The sequence below is a fragment of the Diceros bicornis genome, chromosome 13 (assembly GCF_020826845.1).
Source record: "Diceros bicornis minor isolate mBicDic1 chromosome 13, mDicBic1.mat.cur, whole genome shotgun sequence".
NCBI classification, from domain to species: domain Eukaryota; kingdom Metazoa; phylum Chordata; class Mammalia; order Perissodactyla; family Rhinocerotidae; genus Diceros; species Diceros bicornis.
In genome coordinates, this window is record NC_080752.1 from 46,624,856 (window position 1) to 46,644,497 (window position 19,642).

Here is a 19,642-nt window from a genome sequence, read left to right on the forward strand (position 1 = left end):
TGGTAGGGCCGGTTATTTTTGGTCTGTCATTATGTAGGATCTTGGGAAGGGGGTAAGGACAGCCTCTTCATTCCTGGAAACATTCCATCATCCTCTCTAGCTAACTCACCTTCAGAGCCTACAGTGGGCCCTGAGCTTTCTCTCCCTCTTTTCATAGCCCCACTTCAAAAACTGTCTATAGCATCTTCATTTCTTCACCTCCCACTCACTCTACGGCCCGCTCCTATACGGCTGCCTGCCATGCCAATGATTCTAGGCTAGCCCTTCTCCTGAGTTCCAGTTCTAACCACCTACTTCTACTTGAAATTCCCCCTTGACCATCTCCAAGGTATTTCAAGGTTAATATGCCCAAGGCCAAAGTCATGACTGTCTTCCCCAAAGCTGGTCCTCTTCCTGTGCCCCAAATCCAATGGCATGGTCGTCCATCCAGGTGTGTAAGACAGAAGCCCACAAATCATCCTTGGCTCCTTCCCATACCGTCCACACCAGGGGCTGACAATTGCATCCACTACATACATATAGATTCCATGCCCCCTCCATGGAAAACCCCCTGAAGCTTTCCTTCATATGAATGGTCTCCTCACTGGTCTCTCTGCACCCACCCCCCCAACCCCCGCCCATCCATTTCCCATCCACCCAGAGCAATCCTGTTAATATATAAATTTGGTTATGCCAGTCCCCTGCTCAAACCCTTCTTGACTTCCCACTAGGCTGAAATGCCAAAACCTTTATCAGAGTCTCCCCTGTCCTGGATACCTAGCATGTGTTTTGAGGACCTGAGAGGGTAGGGGTCTTCCTGGGGTTGGTGGCCTTGGAGGAGTGCAGTGAGCAATAATGGGGGGGTACTAGGGACTGGCCCTAAAAAACCCCAATTGCGGGACCCCATGAGTTGCCAAGTGGGCAAGACGGAAATGAGTCCAGAGAGGCAGAAGTTGGCAGCATCCCCACCCAGGTTCTCCCTCAGGCCACCTAGGCTACCTAATTTCCTTTTAATTGGTGCCTAATGGAAGTGAATTAAACCCAATTGAGCTTTATTGTGTCTGTTCATGTGCCAGTCCCAACTTGCCTCCCTTCCCCCAAGGTCTGGGGCTGCAGGTGGAAGGAAAGAAGACAGGTAGTGGGTGGTTGTAGGGGTGGGGGGGGGTGCACCCTTCCCCCAGCCCTGCTGAGGTAGGCCTGATACCAGTGCACAGGTCTCCTCGGGACCTTCTCGTACTTCCCCAACACCCCCTCCCTGCCCACCTGTATCCCCTGAATACCTGGATTCCAGGAACACTGACTTAGGACCTACTCTGTGCTGGCACAATGCTGGGAACCTTCCCTGCATCACCTCCTTGAACCCTCACCACGACCCAGTGAGGCGGATCGTACTCACACCTCCTTTTCACAGAGGACACAATTGACTTGCCCAAGGTCACTGCCTTTGTTCTGTCTAGAGCTGTGCTGTCCAATACGGTAGCCACTAGCCACACGTGGTTACTGAGCACCCAGAAAGTGGCCAGACTGAATGCAGATGTGCTGTACGTGTAAAACACACACTAGATTTCAAAGACTTAGTACGAAAAAAGAACGTAAAGTATCTCATTGGTAATTTTCTTTATTGATTATGTGTTGAAATGATGTTTTTGATATATTGGGTTAAATATATCATTAAAATGAATTTCACCTATTTTTTTTTTTTACTTTTTAAAAAATGGCTATTAGAAAATTTAAAATTACATATGTAGTTTGCATTATTTTTTCTATTAGACATTCCCCAGGGTCTGGTCTTATGAAGGTAGGGCTGGTCTGATCATCCATGACCCTGCACAGTCTGGAAGGCAAGGAAAAGCTGCAGGTGAGCTTGGGTGAGCCTGTCTCCATATCTCCATATAAGCTACCTCCATCCCTCTTGGGAGGGTGGCAGGTCCTTTCAGAACCCTGGACAGCATCCAGGGCTGGCCTCCCACTTGGGGTCCTAGGATAGCACCGGAGGCCAGGAAAGAATAACTGGGGGAGGGGTAGATACCACCTGCACAGTACTCCCCATGAATAATCTCAAGTCATGTTCCGGATACCCAGTGAGGAAGGCTGGGTAGGAATTATCATTTTCCCCATTTTGCAGATGAGGAAACCAATGTTCAGAGAGATTTGTGCATTCCATCTGTTCACTCAGTAAAGATCCACTGATGCCCGCTCCATGTGGAGCCCTCAGCTGAGCACACAAACCTGAAGCAGGTCGACACAGATGACAGCAATTCTGTGTGAGCAGTGAGATAGCGAAAGTGTGGGCCAGGGCTGTGGGAGCCCGGCGAGTGCTGATTGCTGCACTGGGGAGTTCAGGGATGGCTTCATAGGAGGGCCACTTGGGCTGGGTCTGGAAGGATGAAGGGGAGTTTGCCAGTGTAACAGGAAGGAGTTCCAGGCAGAAGGGATGGCGTGCGCATAGGCACGGGGGTGAGAGAGATAGGCCAGGAGAGGTAGGCAAGAGTAACAGCACCAGGGCCTTGCATTCTAGGCTAATTCTAGGATCCTTGGAAGGCTTCTGAGCAGGGCAGTGGCCTGGCCAGATGTGCATTTTGGAAAGATCACACCTGGGCCAGGTGGACAAAGGACTAGAGACTGGGGGCGCGAGAATAAGGAGGACAACGAGAAGAGAAATTCAAGTCCAGGAAAGAAACGACAGGTTGGTAGATATTAGCCCAAATGGAAGGGCTAATAGGCCTACAGATAAGGAAACCCAAGTCAGACAGGGTCCAGTGACCTGTCCAAGGTTACACGGCAAGTCAGTGCCTGGGGGAGTGGGGACTGAGGGGCAGAGGGGAGCATAGCCCTCAACCCAGGAAAGCTCCGCCCCGACCACAGAAGTGGCTGAGTCTCAAAGCCCTTCGGGAGCCTCTGCTGCAGCTATGGTTGCTGTCTGAGCAGAAGCAACAAGGTGATACTCCACTTCCTCCTCAAACCAGATGCAAAGCAAGAAACTACAAGAGGGGAGGGGCAGGCACATCGCAGCTCAGCCCCAGAGAAATCCTATGGTGCCAGCGGAGCCCGGCAAAGGAAGGAGACAGACACACAGGAAAGGCAACAAGAAGGCTTTGGGTGGTGGCTCAGGCCTGGCCCAGGATGTCGGTGGTGCCTGCTGGCACAAGGTCAGGGGATGGAGGGCTTTGTCTGTGCCAATCACAAGGCCGTGTTTTCTGACTGGAATTCCAGAGAAAGTTTCTGCCCCTCTAGGGGCAATGTTGAGTGATGGGGGCTGGGAGAAGGAAGCCTGGTGGGCCCAGGGTGGGTGAGGAAGCTTGCTGACTAAGAATGAAGCTGACACAGGGCAGCCAGAAGGGACGGAACACCTGGCAGCACTCTGACCCGGGGTCCCATCACCCACAGCCAGCCACACATGCCACCACTGTCCTTGCTGTGGCTCCTAACTCCTGAGTGGACAAAGTTCAGAGTTCTGCTACTCCTGGCCACAAGTCCCAGTACAGTCACTTACAGGCTGTGGAATTTGGGAAAGTGACGTCCCCTCTCTGAGCCTTGACTTCCTCATCTGTAAAACGGGGGAGTCACAATCCCCACCTTGAACACTCAGATGAGGTGGTGCCTGAGTGAGTGCTTTGTACACTTCAGTGCTGGGGCTGCCCAAGGGGAGGGAGGCCGAGGTGATGAGCAATCACAAGAGAGCAGGGGCCTGCAAAAGCTCAGGGCCTAGGGACACAGGCCTGAGGACTCTGCCCTCCTCCTCCGACCAGGCCCACAGCAGGCAGGATTCAGAGACTGACCGAGCCTGCACCACCACGGCCACCATTCCTCCAGCCCCTCCAGGATGCCATTAGCTGTAACACCTCCCACCCCAGCAGCCAGTCCCTTCTTCCTTCTCCCCCATCCCGGCTCCTACAGCATCGAAGCCCTCCCTCTGATGTGCTGGCCACCCCCGGAGACTGTCAGCTCTCCAAGGGCCTGTGTCTGAGTCCCTGGGGAGGGGCCCAGAGGTGCCCATGCCACTAAATGACCAGGCCAGCAGCTGCACCTGTGGCCCCTGCTCCCTATGCTGCCTGACCACCAAAGAGCCACAGTGTACACGACAGGATGTTTCCACATACTGATCCTACGCCCCCTCTTCCTAGGTGCCCAGGAACTGAGCAGGGGGCCATCCACTCAGGTGTGTAAAGAAAACACCCCAGCAATGAGTCTCCCACCCTTGCCCTCTGGCCAGGGTGGCCTGGCCCCTCCACCCCACACCCACCCTCAGCCCTGAAACCCAAAGCTCCCCACTGCTCCCCAGCAGTCATGAAGGTCGGGTCCCAGGAAGCTGAGCTCAAGCTTCCTGTCCTACCAGGGGGAGGGTGATAAAGGTGAAGGTGCGAGGGGGCTCCACCATCCACCAAGCCTGGGCTTGAAGTCCCAGCCCTGCCTCTGACCATGGCCTTGAGCAAGTCACTCCCCATCTCTGGCCTCATTTTCCTATCCACAAAATGGGCAACCTAAAACCTTCCCACAAGGTTGTATAAAGGGGTCAGGGGTCATGTGTGTGAAGCTCCTAGCACAGAGCACAGCATAAGACAGAGTGCCAAGTGGTAACAGCCAATACTTAAGGAGCTGCTTCTGTGCCAGGCACTTGCTACGCGCTTTACATGTATTAATTTGTTTCATCCTCATAACAACCCTATGAGGTAGGCACTATTACCATCCCCATTTCACAGATGTGGAAACTGAGGTCACTAAGCTCTGCCTTGGCTCCAACCCAGGCAGTCTGGCTTCTGTGCCCCAGTGAATAGCAGCCATGACCATCACAGCCACTGGGGAAGGCCCCCTGCAAGGGGTCCCCTCCCACATTCCCAATCTGCTTACCCCAGGCCCTGACAGAGGAAGGCATGTCTCCAAGGTCACCCAGGGAGTCAAGGGCAAGATAGGGTCAGAGCCCAGGCGCCCCCTCCCCATCAGGGCAGGCCTGACCCCATCACACAATGTGATGAGTCCAAGCGAGGTGAACCAAGGAGATGGAGGAACAAAGTTGGAGTCCTGGGGCTGGGCCTTCACCTGGGGGAAACAAACAGCTCAGCAGCAAAATCCACAGAGTGAAGTTTATTCCCAACAAAGTTCCCCTCCCCCCTCCCCAGCCAGGGACAGGGACAGACAGGCTGGGGCAAAGATGGGGCTCCAGTGGCTGAGGGGCCTCTGAGAAACAGGGAAGGACCCTGGCCCCCCAGGCCACGCCGCGTCTGGCTCCCCCAGCCCGGCTGAGTCCACTGCGCCTCCCTGCCCAGCCCTCGGGAGAGGGGAGGGGGCGCTGGCTCCTGGGTAGTTCCAAAGTGGAGTGTGAAAATAGAGAGATATATATATTTATACGCAGTAGGCAGTCCGGCGTGGCACTCACACCTCTGTCTGGAAGTCACCATCAGGTGGGTCTGTGGGCTCCCAGGCTGCTGCTCGGTGCAGGGCCAGCCGTTCTCGGGGCTTGGGGGGCAGCGAGCCCAACGTCATAGACTTGAAGGTGCTCCAGCTCTGATGTCGCCGCGGCTGGGACAAGCCAGGACGCTCCCCTGGGCTGGGCTTCTCCTGGAGGGGGAGCAGGAAGGGCCCGTGGAGATGGGCCAATACGTTCTCACTCATTGCACGGGTGAATAAACTGAGGAGGCCCAGAGAGGGCCCATTGATGCCCCAAGTTACTGAGCAATCAAGGTGCCAAAGGAGGATTCAAATCCAGATCCGCCTGGCTCCAGAGTTGGGTTCCTGACCCCTGTGCTCACAGTGGCCCCCTGGGACCAGGTCTCCTGTTGCCCACCCTCCTCAAGATCCTGGCGGGGCCCCTCTAGATGCTCCCCATCCCTGCGCAGCCCCAGCACTGTCACTTATGCCTTCGGTAGGTGAGCTGAGGTTGCCCAGGCAGGGAAGGAGGGCAGGGAGGGAATGAGTCCCTCAGAGCCCACCTCACCCCCACCCCAGCCCAGGGGGGCCTATGCTGGACACGGTCCCAGCTGCCCCACCCGAGGACACACCCCACCACTTCTCTCTCTGCAATGGGGGCCACGGGGTCCACAGGGGATGAGAGTCTGACCCCAGGGCCACTACACCAGGTCAGGCCCTGAGCTTCGGGCAGGGGCCGCCACGGGAGGGGCCTCACCTTGGCTGTGGACTGGCTGCGGTAGCGGTCGAAAGTGTGGAATTTCTGGTTGAGCTCATGGTAGAGTTCCGAGTGCCGTTTCCGGGTGTGCATCACCTTCTGGGAGCCACAGGCCGTCAGAGGAGATGCTCCCCCTGCCCCACCCAGGGCGCTCTGCCTCCTGGGTCCCCACATCCCTGCCTGCAGCCGGCCCTCCGGCTGGCCTGGCTCTCTCTGTACCGCAGAGCTACAGGCTTGGGCAGGGGAGGATGTCAGGGAGATCTCACGGAAACCACAGGCTCGGGGGCCCGGGTCAGGCTCTGCAATAGGGTGTGGGCTAATTCTAAGACTGGACCCTCCAGAAACAGACACCACAGACAGATGGCCCCCAACACACACACAACACACACACACAGAACACTTACCTCAAAGTCTAGGTCAGAGTACCGTAACTTCTTTCGCTGGGAAGGAGCACCAAGGAGGCAGTGAAGGAGAGAAGAAAGCTTTTTACCACATGCAGGGGTTTTGGGATAAGAAACCTTTTACCCCAGACTCTGCCCGTTGCACCATCCCCCAGCCCAGGCCCAGGAGTTAGGAATCCTTAAAGGGCAGCCCTTGGGGTTGTGGGGACCGGGACTGAGGCCTGGCGGCTGAAGAGCCGAGGCACCACCCTGCCACAGGGCTGCAGCTCCGGCCCCAGGCCCACACATGCCCAAACCTGCAGGCAGACACTTACAGGGAGTACACACATGCGCACACATACACACTGGCACACGCACAGATCCATGACTGCACATGGGCCAAATGTCACAGCGCAGCCTTCCAACGTGGCAGGGACACGGACTCCCACCCGGGATCACAGAGCAGATGCTCCTTCCTCTGTACCCAGGATTCTATCCCTCTGTCCTGCCCCATCTTCCCCCGTTCTCTCTGCCAGCACAGGCTCCCCTCTCCCGGGAACCCTCCACCTGTCCTGCAAAGACCAGGACTCAGCTTTTCAGTCCTTCCTGTGACCCCACCTTCCTCCTTTTCCTGCCAAACCAGGCCCTGCCTCCCTCACCTCCTCGCCCCGTCATGCCTCTCCGGGCCCTCACTGCCCAAGACCACTTTCAAGGTCTCAACAACCTCCAACCTCCACAGCATCTAATGCTGCTCAAAGAGGAGGCTTTGGAGTCTTAGAATGCTGCGCTGGGACCGCTCATGAGACCTAGGCCAACTTTCCCAGGTTACACTGGGGAAACTGAGGTCCAGGAAGGGGAAGGGACTTGCTCCAGCGCCCTGAGGGATGATGCTAAAACCACCATCTAGATCTCCCAAATCCCAGGCCCAGAAGACATGCTCACCACCACTGGCCTTCGGGACACCATTCTCTTGGTCCGCCACCTCCCTGCCTGCTGTTTCTCTGCCACCCACCCTGGCTTCCCCAACTCTAGGCCCTCTGCGCTCTGCCCAGATGTTCTCCTGCCCTTCACCATGCACGTGTGTTCTCTCCATTCCTGGCCACATCTTGCTCTCTGGAGGCAGGAGGACACTCTCCCTGTCCCCTGCTGCCCACAGGCACTGCACACACAGCTGCGCCCAACCGAAAAAACTCAGAATTCCCAGCCCCAAACCCATTCCTCCGCCTCCGCCCCATGGCAGTTGCCTACAGCAGAATTCTGGACGTCATCCTTGACCCCTCAAGACGCTGCCACATTTATGGCTACCTCCCACACAAGGAGCCCAACACCGACCCCTCTTCAGTGGCCCAACCATGGGCAGGTGTCCACAGAATGAAACCTGCCATGATGCTATGGGCCCCCCTCCCCAATGCCGGTGTCGAGTTTTCTGTCTTTGTTACGCCTTCCTGTCTCTGCCATCTGCAGCAGGAGCAGGCACCAAATGTTCAAGAAACATTTTGGGAGAAAAACTAAACTTGTGAACCCTCTAGCTGCTAACTTAATTTCCTCTGTGCGGAGGATGGGGAGCAGGTTTCTGAGGCAGAACATGAGCAGCCAACGGTGTCTGAGCTGTGACTTCTGCCCCTTTCCTTATCCACCTCCCCCTCATCCCTCCAACTAGAGTTCTAGAATGTCCTCGAGTTCTACAGTGGGCCACTACTACCCGCTTGTTCCCAGTGATTCCCTGCAGGGAGCAGGCCTGAGAAGGCGAGAGAGAGAAGGTGGGGCATCTGCAGAAAACAAACAGACAGGGACAGAGAGGGGCTTCCTTTTTCTCAGGAAGAGAGGGTCAATTATCACAGGCCTACGGGCAGCGCCTGAGGCTGATTTCAGGGATGATGAGAGCGGCAATTCCCAATTATCTAGCACTTTCTACCTGCTCCACACAGAGATAAACGTTTTATATCACTCAATCAGTCCTCACAACAAGTCTACAAAGAGGCTGCTATCTTACCCACACTTTACAAATGAGGAAACTGAGGCTCAGGGAGATTAAGGCTGAGAGAGATTGTGCTCAAGATCTCACAGCTGATCAGCAGCCCCCAGATCTGAACTGGCTCTCCGCCCCCATTATGTCTCTTCCTAACAACACAGCACCTGGCCTGAGCCACGGGCCCCTTAAAAGAAGACCCATCCTAACCAGTCACCCCAAAGCAGACACTAAAGCAAGTGGGGATGCATCAAGAAGTGCACCCTCAGCACACGAAGTCTGAGCCCATGTGAGGAGTTCAGAGAAGCCGGGATTCCCTTGGAGCTGCTGTGAGCACACAGGGACGGAGGAATGCACGGCACACACACTCCCGGAGACTTTGTACAAAGCTGCTGCTCTATGGGGGTTGCTGGCTGTCCCTTCCCGGCTGCTGCCTGTGACTTAGACACAGTCTCACCACCCTACGGCCCCTCACCTCCAGGGAACCCAGCTTCATGGTGGAGCCGGGCACGGTGCGGGGCATGGTCCGGCTGCGCTCCCCCGGCTCGGGCACTTGGCGGGCGCTGGGCGTCGGCGGTGGCGGTTGGAAGCTCATCCCGTAGGGGTTCTGTAGGGACCCATAGGCAGGGCCCAGCCCCAGGCCCGAGTGGTCCACAGACAGGAAGCTGGGGTAGCCTTCGCTGTGGGTCAGTGCCTTGGCAGCCCGCCGGGGGGTGCCCTCGGGCCGGGCCCGCTGGGGATCCTCGCTGCCTCCGCCTCCACTGCCAGGCTGCAGGCTCAGAGTCCGCCGGGGCAGCACCATGTAGTCCCCCTCCGAGCCGGGCTCGGCCGGCCGCAGCCACGTGAGGTCCAGCTGCCGCAGGCCGCCCTCCCCACACATGTACACAGGGTTGGCCTCCTGGGGAGGCGGCGGCTCCCCCAGCCCTGGTGAGGCTCCCATGGGCACCAGGATATTCCCAGGCAGCGGTGAGAAGCTGAGGCTGCCCTCAGGACCCACGAGACAGGACTTGGGCTCCTCGTCCTCGTCCAGGGACAGGCGGGACAGGGTGCCCGTGATGGTGGACGGGTTGCACGTGTTGACCTCCTTGAACAGAACTGGGGGCAGGAGTGGGAGGGAGGTAAGTCCTGGGGAGAAGGAGCCCCCAGATGCCCTTGCCCATGCGGGGCAGGTACCAAGCCCCTGAGCTTGGACAGAGGAGGAAACTGAGTCCTGGAGAGGTGGCTAGGTGGTCAGTACACTCGCACACACCATGAGGGTTAAAACAACGACTATCCCAGAGGCCCACAGCAAGGCAGGGCAAGGCCCAGCTCCCACGGTGCCCTGGTACAGGTCCTAACCTCTGACCCCACGGCCTCAAGGCTGTCCAAAGGGCCTTGTTCCTCCCCCCTCCCTGGGCAGCTCCTCTCCAGGAGATAGACCTGGAAAGAGATTCTGGTAAGAATCATGGAAAGGATATAATAATGTAACAGCCACCATGTGCCAAGCACCTTGTTCAGCACCTGACATCCCCTAATTCATTTAAGGCTCCTATCCACCCCAGGAGGACAGACTTCTCTCCTTTACAGGTGTGTTAACTGAGGCTCAGAGAGGTAAGCTGTTCACCTGAAGTCACGCAGTAAGTGGTGTTCACAGCCTTAAATCTAACTCAGGGCTGTCTGGCTGAAAGCTAGATCCCATAGCCAGACCCATATCAGGGCCTCCCATGATGAGGCTGGGCGCCCTCCCTTCTTGCCTCTCTCCAGAGCCATTCTCAGCTCCGCCCCAGCACACTCACCTGTCTGACAAGCCAGATCCACATCCTTTTCAAAGTCTGACTATAGGCAGAGAGAGAGAGAACAAATGGGCAGAGACAGGATCAATGTACCAGGGTGAGGGGGCTCAGGCCCCTCCCTACCCACCCAGAGGTGCTGCCCACAGCACACTGCCCAACAGAGCCTAGAGGGGCCCCCGACAAGGTCTACTCCAGCCCACCTATGGGTGGAGAAACTGAATGGGGAGGGACTTGCCCAGTGCCACCAGCTGTCAGTGGCCGAGCCTGAATCAAACCCAGTCTCTGTCCCCTCCCTGCCATGGAGGGGGTAGGTGAGGGGTCTGGGGCAGGGGGATGGTGGGGGGCTCGGAACCGACCTGTGCCCTGCCCAGGCCTCCTCACTCACCAGGATCTGCAGCTGCCCGTTCTTACACGAGTCAGGGGAGTCTTCACTCTCATCGGCCCGGCACACACCCATCTGGCACTTCACCACGTCCTGAACCTGGGGGCAGCGGGTGCCTCCTGGGCCTGAGGCCAACACAGGGCCCCTGGCCACAACTGGCTGTGCCTCCCACCCCAGGCACCCAGGCAGGTGTGGAAAGAAAGCAGCACATCCAGCCTAGGGGAAGGTCAGAGGGGAGAAGGAGCCCCACGAGACCAGGAGGCCAAGGCCAAAGCTGCCCCAGGCTAACAGCTTCCACACCAAGGGCTGCCCAGCTGGGGGCCTGGTCGGGGCCTCAATCCTCCCCAACTGCACAGTGGGGAGAAGCTAGAGGACTGGTATGGGGAGGGGGGCAGGCAGGAGCGGGACAGGCCCAGCCCCACCTCTCGGCGCAGGAAGCAGTGCACAGCGGTGATGACAAAGCCCTGCGCCGAGTTGAAGACAGCGAAGAGGGCCTGGAAGAGGACGGAGCGGCGGTCGGTCATGGCCAGGACGGCAGACATCCAGGTGAGCGCCAGCAGGGGCAGCACCACGCAGGAGCTCCAGAGCGAGGCCCTGAGGACAGCACAGGGTCCATCATGATACTCCAGGGGACAGGGTGGGCTGAGCCCGGGCCTGTAAGCTGCCCAAGACTGGCAGGGCCCCAAACTCCAAGACCTCAGTAATGTTCCCAGGCAGAGAGGGGCTGAGGAGCCAGAGAAACAGAACACAGACAGAGAGTGGAGAACTGTGGGGCCAGGGCAGGGACCAGGAGAGCTGGGAGGGACAGACACACTGACACAGCAGGACTGAGCCAAAGACAGAGGCAGCATCAGGGGATGGAGATGGAGAAGGTGGAAGGAGACAGTGGGAGAGGAGGGGACGAGGGAGACAGAGGCAGATGCCATGAGTTTCAGCCCCAATTTGCACAAAACCACAGGCCTGGGCCACATCCCGAGAGATTGTGGGACAGAAGAAGACAAAGAGAGACAACAGACGTAGTGAGAGAGAGCGTGAGACAGGCAGAACCACACAAAAAGATTAAACAGGCAGAGCACAAATCTTTGGGGAGAAGATGGGGGCCAGGGCTGGTACAGCAGAGGCTCTTCCAAGGAGGAGGCGCCAGGCTCTCAGGAGCTACTCAGAGCCCTGGGCAGAAAGATCATAGCTGGGGCTGGGCGTAAGAGCCGGGGTCACAGCCTAACTCCCACACACCCACCTCTGTCCTTGACAGAGGACAAAAGGCAGATGGGCCCTGGCATCCAGGCCCCAGAGCCAGCCCGCCCCCACTGGCTACAGGCCATGCGGGCACAGCAGGGCAGTCGTGCCCTACTGGGCCAGGTGCCACACCCTGCCCACTCTGCCTCATGAACACCCCTGGTGGGAGAGCCAGGCTGCGGTGGGCACAGCTCCGGACAAGGCAGAGAGATGGGCAGGGGGCCAAAACCTGTCCTAGGAGGAGCAGTTTAGGGCTGTTCAGCCTGGCGGGGGGCAGGCCCAGTGGTCTCCACAGCCCCGGGGGCAGAGCCAAGACTAAGACAGCCCTAATCACAGTCATATGAGCCACCATTGATTAACCACAATTCTCTGCCAGGCCCTACACTGAGCACTTTACATACATTAGTTCACACTGTGATCAAAACAACTCCAATAAACAGGCATGGGGATTATTATCCCAATTTACAGATGAGGCAACTGGAGGGCGCCCAGCTGGACAGAGAGAGACAGAGCTGGGACGCAAAACCAGCTGGGCCGCTGCCAAAGCCCAGACTTTTAACTGCTGGTTCTGAGAGACCGGGTCCGAGAGGCAGATGGCGGCGCAAGTGAGAGAGAGCTTTCTACTACGCAGAGCTGTCCAGAGATGGTGTCAGCTGCCTCCAGAGGCAGTGAGCTCCCTGACGGTGAAGGTGTGCAAGGTAAAGCTGGATCCCACTGGTTAGGGAGGCTCAGATGGATTTCTGGCCCTGTGGATTCATTCATTCCACTCTCACATGGCTGGGATTTTAAGATTCTCAGCTGCCAGGAGGGGTCTCAGTAAAATAAGTCTCTACCTCCAAGATTCTCTGTCCCTCTACTGATTGTGAGATTCAATGCCTCTGAATTTCTAAGTCTCAAATTCTATGACAGATGATAAGACTTTACGATTCACTCATTCTAACATTCTTAGCTTCTGATTGTCTTATTCTAAGATTCTATCATTCTAATTCTAAGGTTCTATGGGCTTAAAAATTCTAAGGGCCTAAGATTCTATGAGCCTGTGTAGGGTGGGGGTATAAGGAAGAGTCTGTGGCTGTGTCTGGATAAAACATAAGCCAGGAGTGCGGGCGGGGGTGGGGAGCAAGGGGTGGGCACAGGAACCCAGCATTTTCTGGGAGGCACAGACATTCACTCCCTGTCACCCTTTGTCACTTGGACGCTGAGCCCTTGAGAGCGTGTGGCAGTTGGCGGGGCAGGGCAAGCTTTCCATGGCACTGGGCTGATGTCCCTCCTCCCCCCACCATGGGCACTGCCCCCCATTCTTTTGCCCCCACCCACCCGTCCCCCCTCCCCCCCGGGGGCACAACTAACATGGCGTTCCTGGCCGAGGCTGAGCTGAGCAGGGGGCTGGGGACCGCTCCACACGCTGAGCAGGGGAGGAGCAGGCTGGCCCAGGGGCACCGCTCCGACCTCGGGGGCGGCACAGACATGGGAGAAGGGGGGAAACACATGGGAAGTGGGAGGAGACAGGGCAGCATAAGCCCCGAGTGGGGTGGGAGGGGGAGGGCAGACGAGAGAGAGAGGTGGGTTAGGGTGGGTGAGGGGCTGCAGCTGAGCACTCTGGGTGCCCACCTCGCCTGCACCCTCGATGCATCAAGGTCAGGGAGCCCCGGTCACGCCATGAAGCCCTGAGTCTCCGAGAGTGGCCGTGGCCCTCCCTACACCATTTCCCTCAAGGCCAAGTCGCAGAGACCTCCTTACCCGGCCCTCTGCTTCTTGGACTTGTCTGAGATGCCATCACGCGCCATGAGCTTGTTGAAGACGATGATCCCGATGAGCATATTCACCTGGGGGCCCGGTGGAGTGGGGTGGGGGGAGACAGGATCACCAGGTGCCCTCCTGGCAGGGAAACCCCCAGGTGGGAGCTGGAGTGCAGGGAGGAGGTAGACCCAAGGCCACGGCATCCCAGGACGCTGAAGGGGCACATACCAGGACAATGACGGCAGCAGGGCCCACAAAGGCATAGAGCAGGCCACCCTCCAGAGAAAGCCAGCAGCTGGGGTGGGGGGCAAAGAGGGGGCGTCAGACACCAGCGGCCTTGCTCCCCACCCTCAAACACCAGCCCTCAGTGCCCCCGGGGCTGCCAGGCCCACAACAACAGACGGGGTTGGAGTGAGCCATTGGCTCCTGCTGAGCCTCAGGTTCCCCTCTAACAAAGGCCCAGCCCCTGGGGCTACCATGGGGATCAAAGAAGGCTGATCCCTGAGCTACATGGTTCTCAGAGATTATCCAATCCCAACACATCCTTTTTCAGTCAGGGAAATTGAGGCTCAGAGACTGGGAAGAATTTGTCCAAAATCCCAAGCAGGCATGGGTTACGATTGCAGCCTGAGAAGACCTGATGCCCAGTCTGTGCCCTAACAGGTCCCCTAACCCCCCTGCCCACCGCGGGAGGCCCACGTACTAGCTGGATGTACCGTATCCTTTGGTGCGGGTAAAGCCGACAGACACGGCCACCACCAGGGCAGGCAGACCTAGGGGAGCGGGAGGAGCGAGTGAGATGGCTGCCAGGCCTCAGGGTCCTCTCATCCTCCCAGACCCCCAGCCCAGCTGCCCCTGTGCCCAGAGAGCCAAGGCCACAGCTGAACCTCTCTCGCAGCCCCTGCCCCCAAGGCCCAGTGACAGAGGCCAGCATGGGCCCTGCTCACCCCAGCCCAGGCAGAGGAAGCGCTTGCGAACAAGGCGGGTGCGCATCCGCCCAATGACAGCCAGGTAGGACTGCCAGGCCTCAGTGAGCACCCAGCAGAAGGAGGAGAGGAAGAAGAAGTGCAGGAAGGCGGCTGTCATGGTGCACACGCCCTGCAGGGAGAGGAGAAGGGAGGGGTGGCCCTGAGCAGCCGTCAGGGTGCGAGGTACCAGGCTTCCCACGCCCGCTGCTGGGCGCTGCCATGGCTGCCCACCCAAGCTCCACCCACCACAGAGCCCTGCCAGGCACCCCCGTCTTCCTGCACCCACGCACAGCACGACACAGGCCCAGTGACATGCACGCAGCACTCGGCATCCGGGAGTCGGGTGGGCAGGCCTCCCACATGTAGACGGGGCTGGCAGGGAGGGGGACAGACAGGAGCACCTACCACGTCAAGGCCAGGCGGGCCCCATGCCCGGCACTCACAGTGCTGGCACTGGGCAGACAAGGCCAAGGGGGCACAAAGGACAGCCAGCACAGGTCATCCACAGGCAGGTGGCACGAGAGGCCTTGCTTGGGCTCCCACATGCCCGCAGACATGAGGCGGCCCAGGCTCCAAAAATGCCACCTGCCCGACACACATGCACACAGGCACTCAGCTCACGTACACGTTCACAGATGTACACAGACGTTCATCACTCGAGTACACATGCCCCCCCCCAATGCCCTCACGGATGCTCACACACACTATTTCCCCCACACACCCTCACCCAACACAGGGCTCAAGTGTATACAAACATCTGTCACTTAAGTACACATGCACCGTCACCTGCAAACGCTTTCTGCCCCACCCCCTACCCCTCCCTCACACCCTGCACCCCCGTGAGCCTGCACCTGCCTTGCTCAGCACCCGCGACTGGCCCACAAGGATCAGGATGTTGGATGCCAGGATGGACAGGCAGAAGTTCAGCAAGATGATGGAGCGCTCAGATTTTATGAACCTGAGAGGGCACAGTGGGCAGAGACAGAGGAGCTAGCTGCCCTGCCCACCTCCCACCCCACCCTGCCCACCTACCTGCCACCTACCTCCAGAAGGCAGCATAGATGGCGAGGAGGGTGAGCAGTGCCATGCAGGACACAGCACAGCCGATCACCAGGGGGACCGAGGGGGTGCCCGCCAGCTCCAGGGTCTGGGGGAGATGAGCAGAGGGAGAGGGCAGGGGTGGCCTCACCCTCCCCACTCCATGTCTAGTACAGACTGGCACCTGCACCTTTGTCACACTCACATGCAGAAGGGGCCTCACCATTGCATTCACATGTGCACAGCGCAGACCCAGTCACATACGTGGATGCATATTTATGCTCAGTCACTCACTCTTCCACACACAACCAGACACACACGTGTGTGTCTATGCAGGCAACTGCCCACCGCCACACCCCCCAGGCACGTGTCATCACTGTGAGCACCATCCCAGAGGCACAGACTTCCATGTGCAATCCCACAAGTGTACCTGCTCAGACACACACACGGGATCACCCAGGTCCCTGCCAACACCATCACAGATGGCCGCTGGCAACTCAGGAGCCTCCTCCCCTGCCTGGCCCAGGCTTTCCCTCTCACTCACCAGGTCCTTGGGCGGCTGGGCCAGCACGGCAAAGGTGGATAGGTGCTGGCACTGGCAGCGGGTGTGGGCTGCCTGGGTCTCCAGGGTCTGGCAGCTCTCAGTGTCCCAGTCCCCTGAGCTGGCATCTCTTGGGTGGGGGGAGAGGTGGAGTGAGCCCCAGCCCAGCTGCACTGGCCATTGCCCAAGGACAGGTGAGATCCAGGGCAAGGCCACATCTAAAAAGCAGGCAGTTGGGAGCCCCATGATATGCCCTTGATCCCTTAGGCCGAGGATGGCACCAGGGCGCCCTCTGGCCTTCCAGACAAGAGACCTCCTCCTGAGGAGGAGTCCTGGGGCTGCCCCCTTCCCCACACGGAGCCGCTGGCCAACTCACGCTCTGGAGTAGTCCCAGCTGGCGCAGTGGGGATCCGTGGTGCCCTGGGGAGCAGGAGACGTGAGTGCAGTGTGCGGTGGGGAGCTCACCAGCCCTGACCACCACCTACGGCAGGCCCCACACAGGGCAGGGGTTTGGCCTGCTGTCAGGGCAGACCACTTCCCCATCAGACAGGCCTTTGGCTACCCACGTTAGGGTACACCTGGAGTCCCTGCCTGGGCCCCCACTCACGTTGATGATGTAGGAGAGCTCCACCGTGATGAGGGGCTCAGCTGGTGGCTGGGTGGGGGGCCGCACGGTCACTGTCATCACCCTGGATGTGACGGCCAGCGGGGGCCTGAGGGACAGGTACTGAGGTCAGCTCCTGCCCAGCAGGTGCCCAGACCCAGGCAGGATCCCCAAAAGTGCTTTGGATGGGGGGCGGAAGGCAACTAGGGGGCCAAGGCCTGGGGGAAGGCCTAGAGCTCAGTGGGGTCTAGAGCTCAGTCCAACACCCCCTGGACCCCCCGTGAAGACTCTAGGAGCTGCATGGGCGTCTCTGAGAAGCGCTTGTGTCCAGAGCCAGGCGAGGGGTCCCTAAGGCTGCAGACAGGTGGATCTCTCTGTGGTCAGCACACGCTCAGCCCCTTCTCTCACCTGGGCCTCCTGGACCCTCAGCAGCCCCCTCCACCCCTCCCAGGGACTCACCTGGGGGGCGGCAGGATGAGACCAAGGGTGCGGTAGAGCACAGCACCGATGACAAAGTAGGAGGAGGACTCCTCGGGGTCTGCCGGGAGGAGGCGCTGGTGCGAGTAGCCTGGGCCAGGGGGCACTGTTCCCGGGCCCTTCTCCCTGCCAGGGCTGCCCACTGCTGCCCCAGATGCAGCCGGCTTCCCTGGGGAGGAGAGGCTGAGCACCTCCTTGGGCAGGAAGAGGCGGTCCTCGGAGTGCCGCACCCAGTCCTTCATGCCCCGGCGGCCCCGCATGGGGAACGTGATGTCGCTGGACACGGCCGAGACGGGCTCTCGCTGAATGCTGATCACTGCAGGGGAGGAGGGTGGGCAGACCGCACCGGAGACAAACAGAGAGACAGAGGGGACAGACACCAGGGAAGAGACAGAGGTGGGGGAGACACACCAGGAAGGCAGATGCAGACACGGAGGTTGATACAAACACATAGATGGAGGAGCGGAAGAAACACAAAGAGAGAGATAAAAATAAGGAGTTAAATGAGGGAAAGACAGGGCCAGAGACGCAGAGAGAGAGAAACAGGGAGAGCCCTCAGAAACCATCCCTCCCCCATGGCGGCCTGGGTTCCGCCACATCCAGCACCCCCTCCCCTGCCTGCTAGTACCCAGGTTGTCCGTGACAATTAGAGAGCTCTGGAAGGCCTTGAGAGCATCGCCCACCAGGTGAATGAAGTCCTCCACGACACGGAGCAGGTGCACAGAGCCAGGGGACACCTGGGGGCAGAGAGTGTGTAAGGGTCCAAGGCGGGGGTGGCTCATGGGGGAAGAAGCTGGGAAGCCCAGTCCCTCACCTGCTGAGCATCATCCCACTTATCCTTGTTCTCTGCGTCCACCATGAAGCTCACCACCTGGAAGAAGCGCTGGGGAGAGAGCAGTGAGTGTCGGCAGATGCCAGCCCCAGGGACGGGAGATCTCCCACTACAGCCACACCTATCACCCCCGGCAGACTCTGCCACTGGGGCCAGGCCTCCCCCTTCAGGCTGGGGCCTCTGCACCCTCAGCTGTCCTTCCTCTCAGCGGAGCAGGGTGGTACCTGCACGTCATCAGCTGAGGGCACATACGTGGCCCTCTTGAAGGTGTCAGTGACGTTCCTCAGGATGTCCACAGAGAACAGCAGGTCCCCGCTGTAGTAGGTGCGCCGGGCCAGCAGCTCCTGCAGGCTGCGCACCACTTGTGACATGCCCTCGCCCGCCAGCATGCGCTGCCCCTTGGCCAGGTGCTCCCGAAGCTGTAGGTGACAGATGGGCCGCTGTCACTGGTGTGTCAGGAGCTGGGACCAGCCCCTGGCCCCTCCCACTCCAGTCCACCTATTGCTTATATCCAGGGGGAGAAAGAGGGGGAAAAGGTTAGATAGAGATGCTTGAAGGGGGTCAAGAAAGAGATCCATAAAGAGAGAATCTCCAAAGATACTTTAAAAAGGCTGAAACAGAAATAGCTAGAGAAAGGTGGTGCTCAGATGTACATATAAAAGATGATAAGCACAGTACAGGGACAGGGTACCTCCCCAACCCAGAGGGGTCACGAACACTCTGGAATGTAATGCGCTCTCTCTCAAATACAAGCTCCAAATGCAAATGCACAACAAATACCAATTATAGTCAGACAAACACATACACAACAGGCCACATTCACTGACAACATTCTTACCCCATGGCAGACCCTGGGGACACAAAAATAAATTCAACTTTGTCCTTGCCTTCAAGGGGCTCCCAGTCCAACAGGACACAGATATTTCAATGAGCACTTATAACACCTAATGACTGAGAAGTTCGGGGGGCTGTAGGAGCACAGAGGTGGGCACGAGGGATAAGGGAAGACACTTGAGAGTTAGGCCTTGAGGTATGAGTAGGAGTTTGCCAGACAAGAAGAGGCACAGCCAGGCATAAGTGGGCACAGCGTATATATGCCAAGGCACACGGGCATGAGCAACAACCAAGGTCCCCCTACCCCCTACCAGAGTCTGGGACAGATCCTATGTCACCCCGTCCCAGCAGGGCACACTCACTGACAGATACAGGTAGCGGTACTCATGGGAGATGCAGCGGGCAAAGCTGGGCAGCCCCCAGTATGCCACACCCTGGGCGCTGAGGAGGCAGCGGCGGCTGGCAGACCCTGCAGGGGGACAGGAAAGAGGGCTGGGAGTGCGGGCCAAGCTCTCACTCACTTTGCTCCGCACCTCAGAATGGAGGGTCAATGAGGCTGGGGGCCTAGGCGGGGGTGGGGGCCTGCGGGGAGAGCCACCCGCCCCTCACCTGAGGCATTAGGGGGACACTTGTTGTAGATGATCTCGCCAGCAGCCGCCTTCTTCCACGTCATCAGCATCACGTACTCATCCCTGCACATCTCATGGAAGGCTGTAGGGACAGCGGAGGGGCTCAGCCAGGCCCACATGCTTGTCCCCCCAGCCCCCTG

The 19,642-nt window shown here is 58.6% G+C and overlaps 1 protein-coding gene across 10 annotated transcripts in view; it reads right to left on the reverse strand.

Annotated features, from left to right (window-relative positions):
• Positions 1-1,736: 1,736 nt before the first annotated feature.
• Positions 1,737-19,642, reverse strand: part of ADGRB2 (adhesion G protein-coupled receptor B2) — a 40,038-nt gene continuing 22,132 nt past the window's right edge. For 3 of the 10 annotated variants that reach the window (XM_058553507.1, XM_058553513.1, XM_058553506.1), the window contains 24 exons: positions 19,483-19,584; positions 19,236-19,342; positions 18,264-18,458; positions 18,022-18,090; positions 17,836-17,944; positions 17,190-17,523; positions 16,734-16,839; positions 16,503-16,546; positions 16,130-16,256; positions 15,591-15,694; positions 15,403-15,505; positions 14,527-14,677; positions 14,283-14,352; positions 13,808-13,874; positions 13,580-13,665; positions 13,190-13,288; positions 11,026-11,197; positions 10,607-10,702; positions 10,225-10,264; positions 8,925-9,544; positions 6,505-6,540; positions 6,101-6,199; positions 5,356-5,535; positions 4,266-5,016 (listed from right to left, as the gene is read on the reverse strand). In XM_058553507.1, coding sequence (XP_058409490.1) covers positions 4,660-5,016; positions 5,356-5,535; positions 6,101-6,199; positions 6,505-6,540; positions 8,925-9,544; positions 10,225-10,264; positions 10,607-10,702; positions 11,026-11,197; positions 13,190-13,288; positions 13,580-13,665; positions 13,808-13,874; positions 14,283-14,352; positions 14,527-14,677; positions 15,403-15,505; positions 15,591-15,694; positions 16,130-16,256; positions 16,503-16,546; positions 16,734-16,839; positions 17,190-17,523; positions 17,836-17,944; positions 18,022-18,090; positions 18,264-18,458; positions 19,236-19,342; positions 19,483-19,584 — 3,473 coding nt within the window. In that variant the 3' untranslated portion in view covers positions 4,266-4,659. Of the gene's footprint in view, positions 1,814-4,265; positions 5,017-5,053; positions 5,536-6,100; positions 6,200-6,504; positions 6,541-8,924; positions 9,545-10,224; positions 10,265-10,606; positions 10,703-11,025; positions 11,198-13,189; positions 13,289-13,579; positions 13,666-13,807; positions 13,875-14,282; positions 14,353-14,526; positions 14,678-15,402; positions 15,506-15,590; positions 15,695-16,129; positions 16,257-16,502; positions 16,547-16,733; positions 16,840-17,189; positions 17,524-17,835; positions 17,945-18,021; positions 18,091-18,263; positions 18,459-19,235; positions 19,343-19,482; positions 19,585-19,642 lie in introns of those variants that run through there. The other 7 variants (XM_058553512.1, XM_058553508.1, XM_058553511.1 and 4 more) reach the window with 7 other exon arrangements.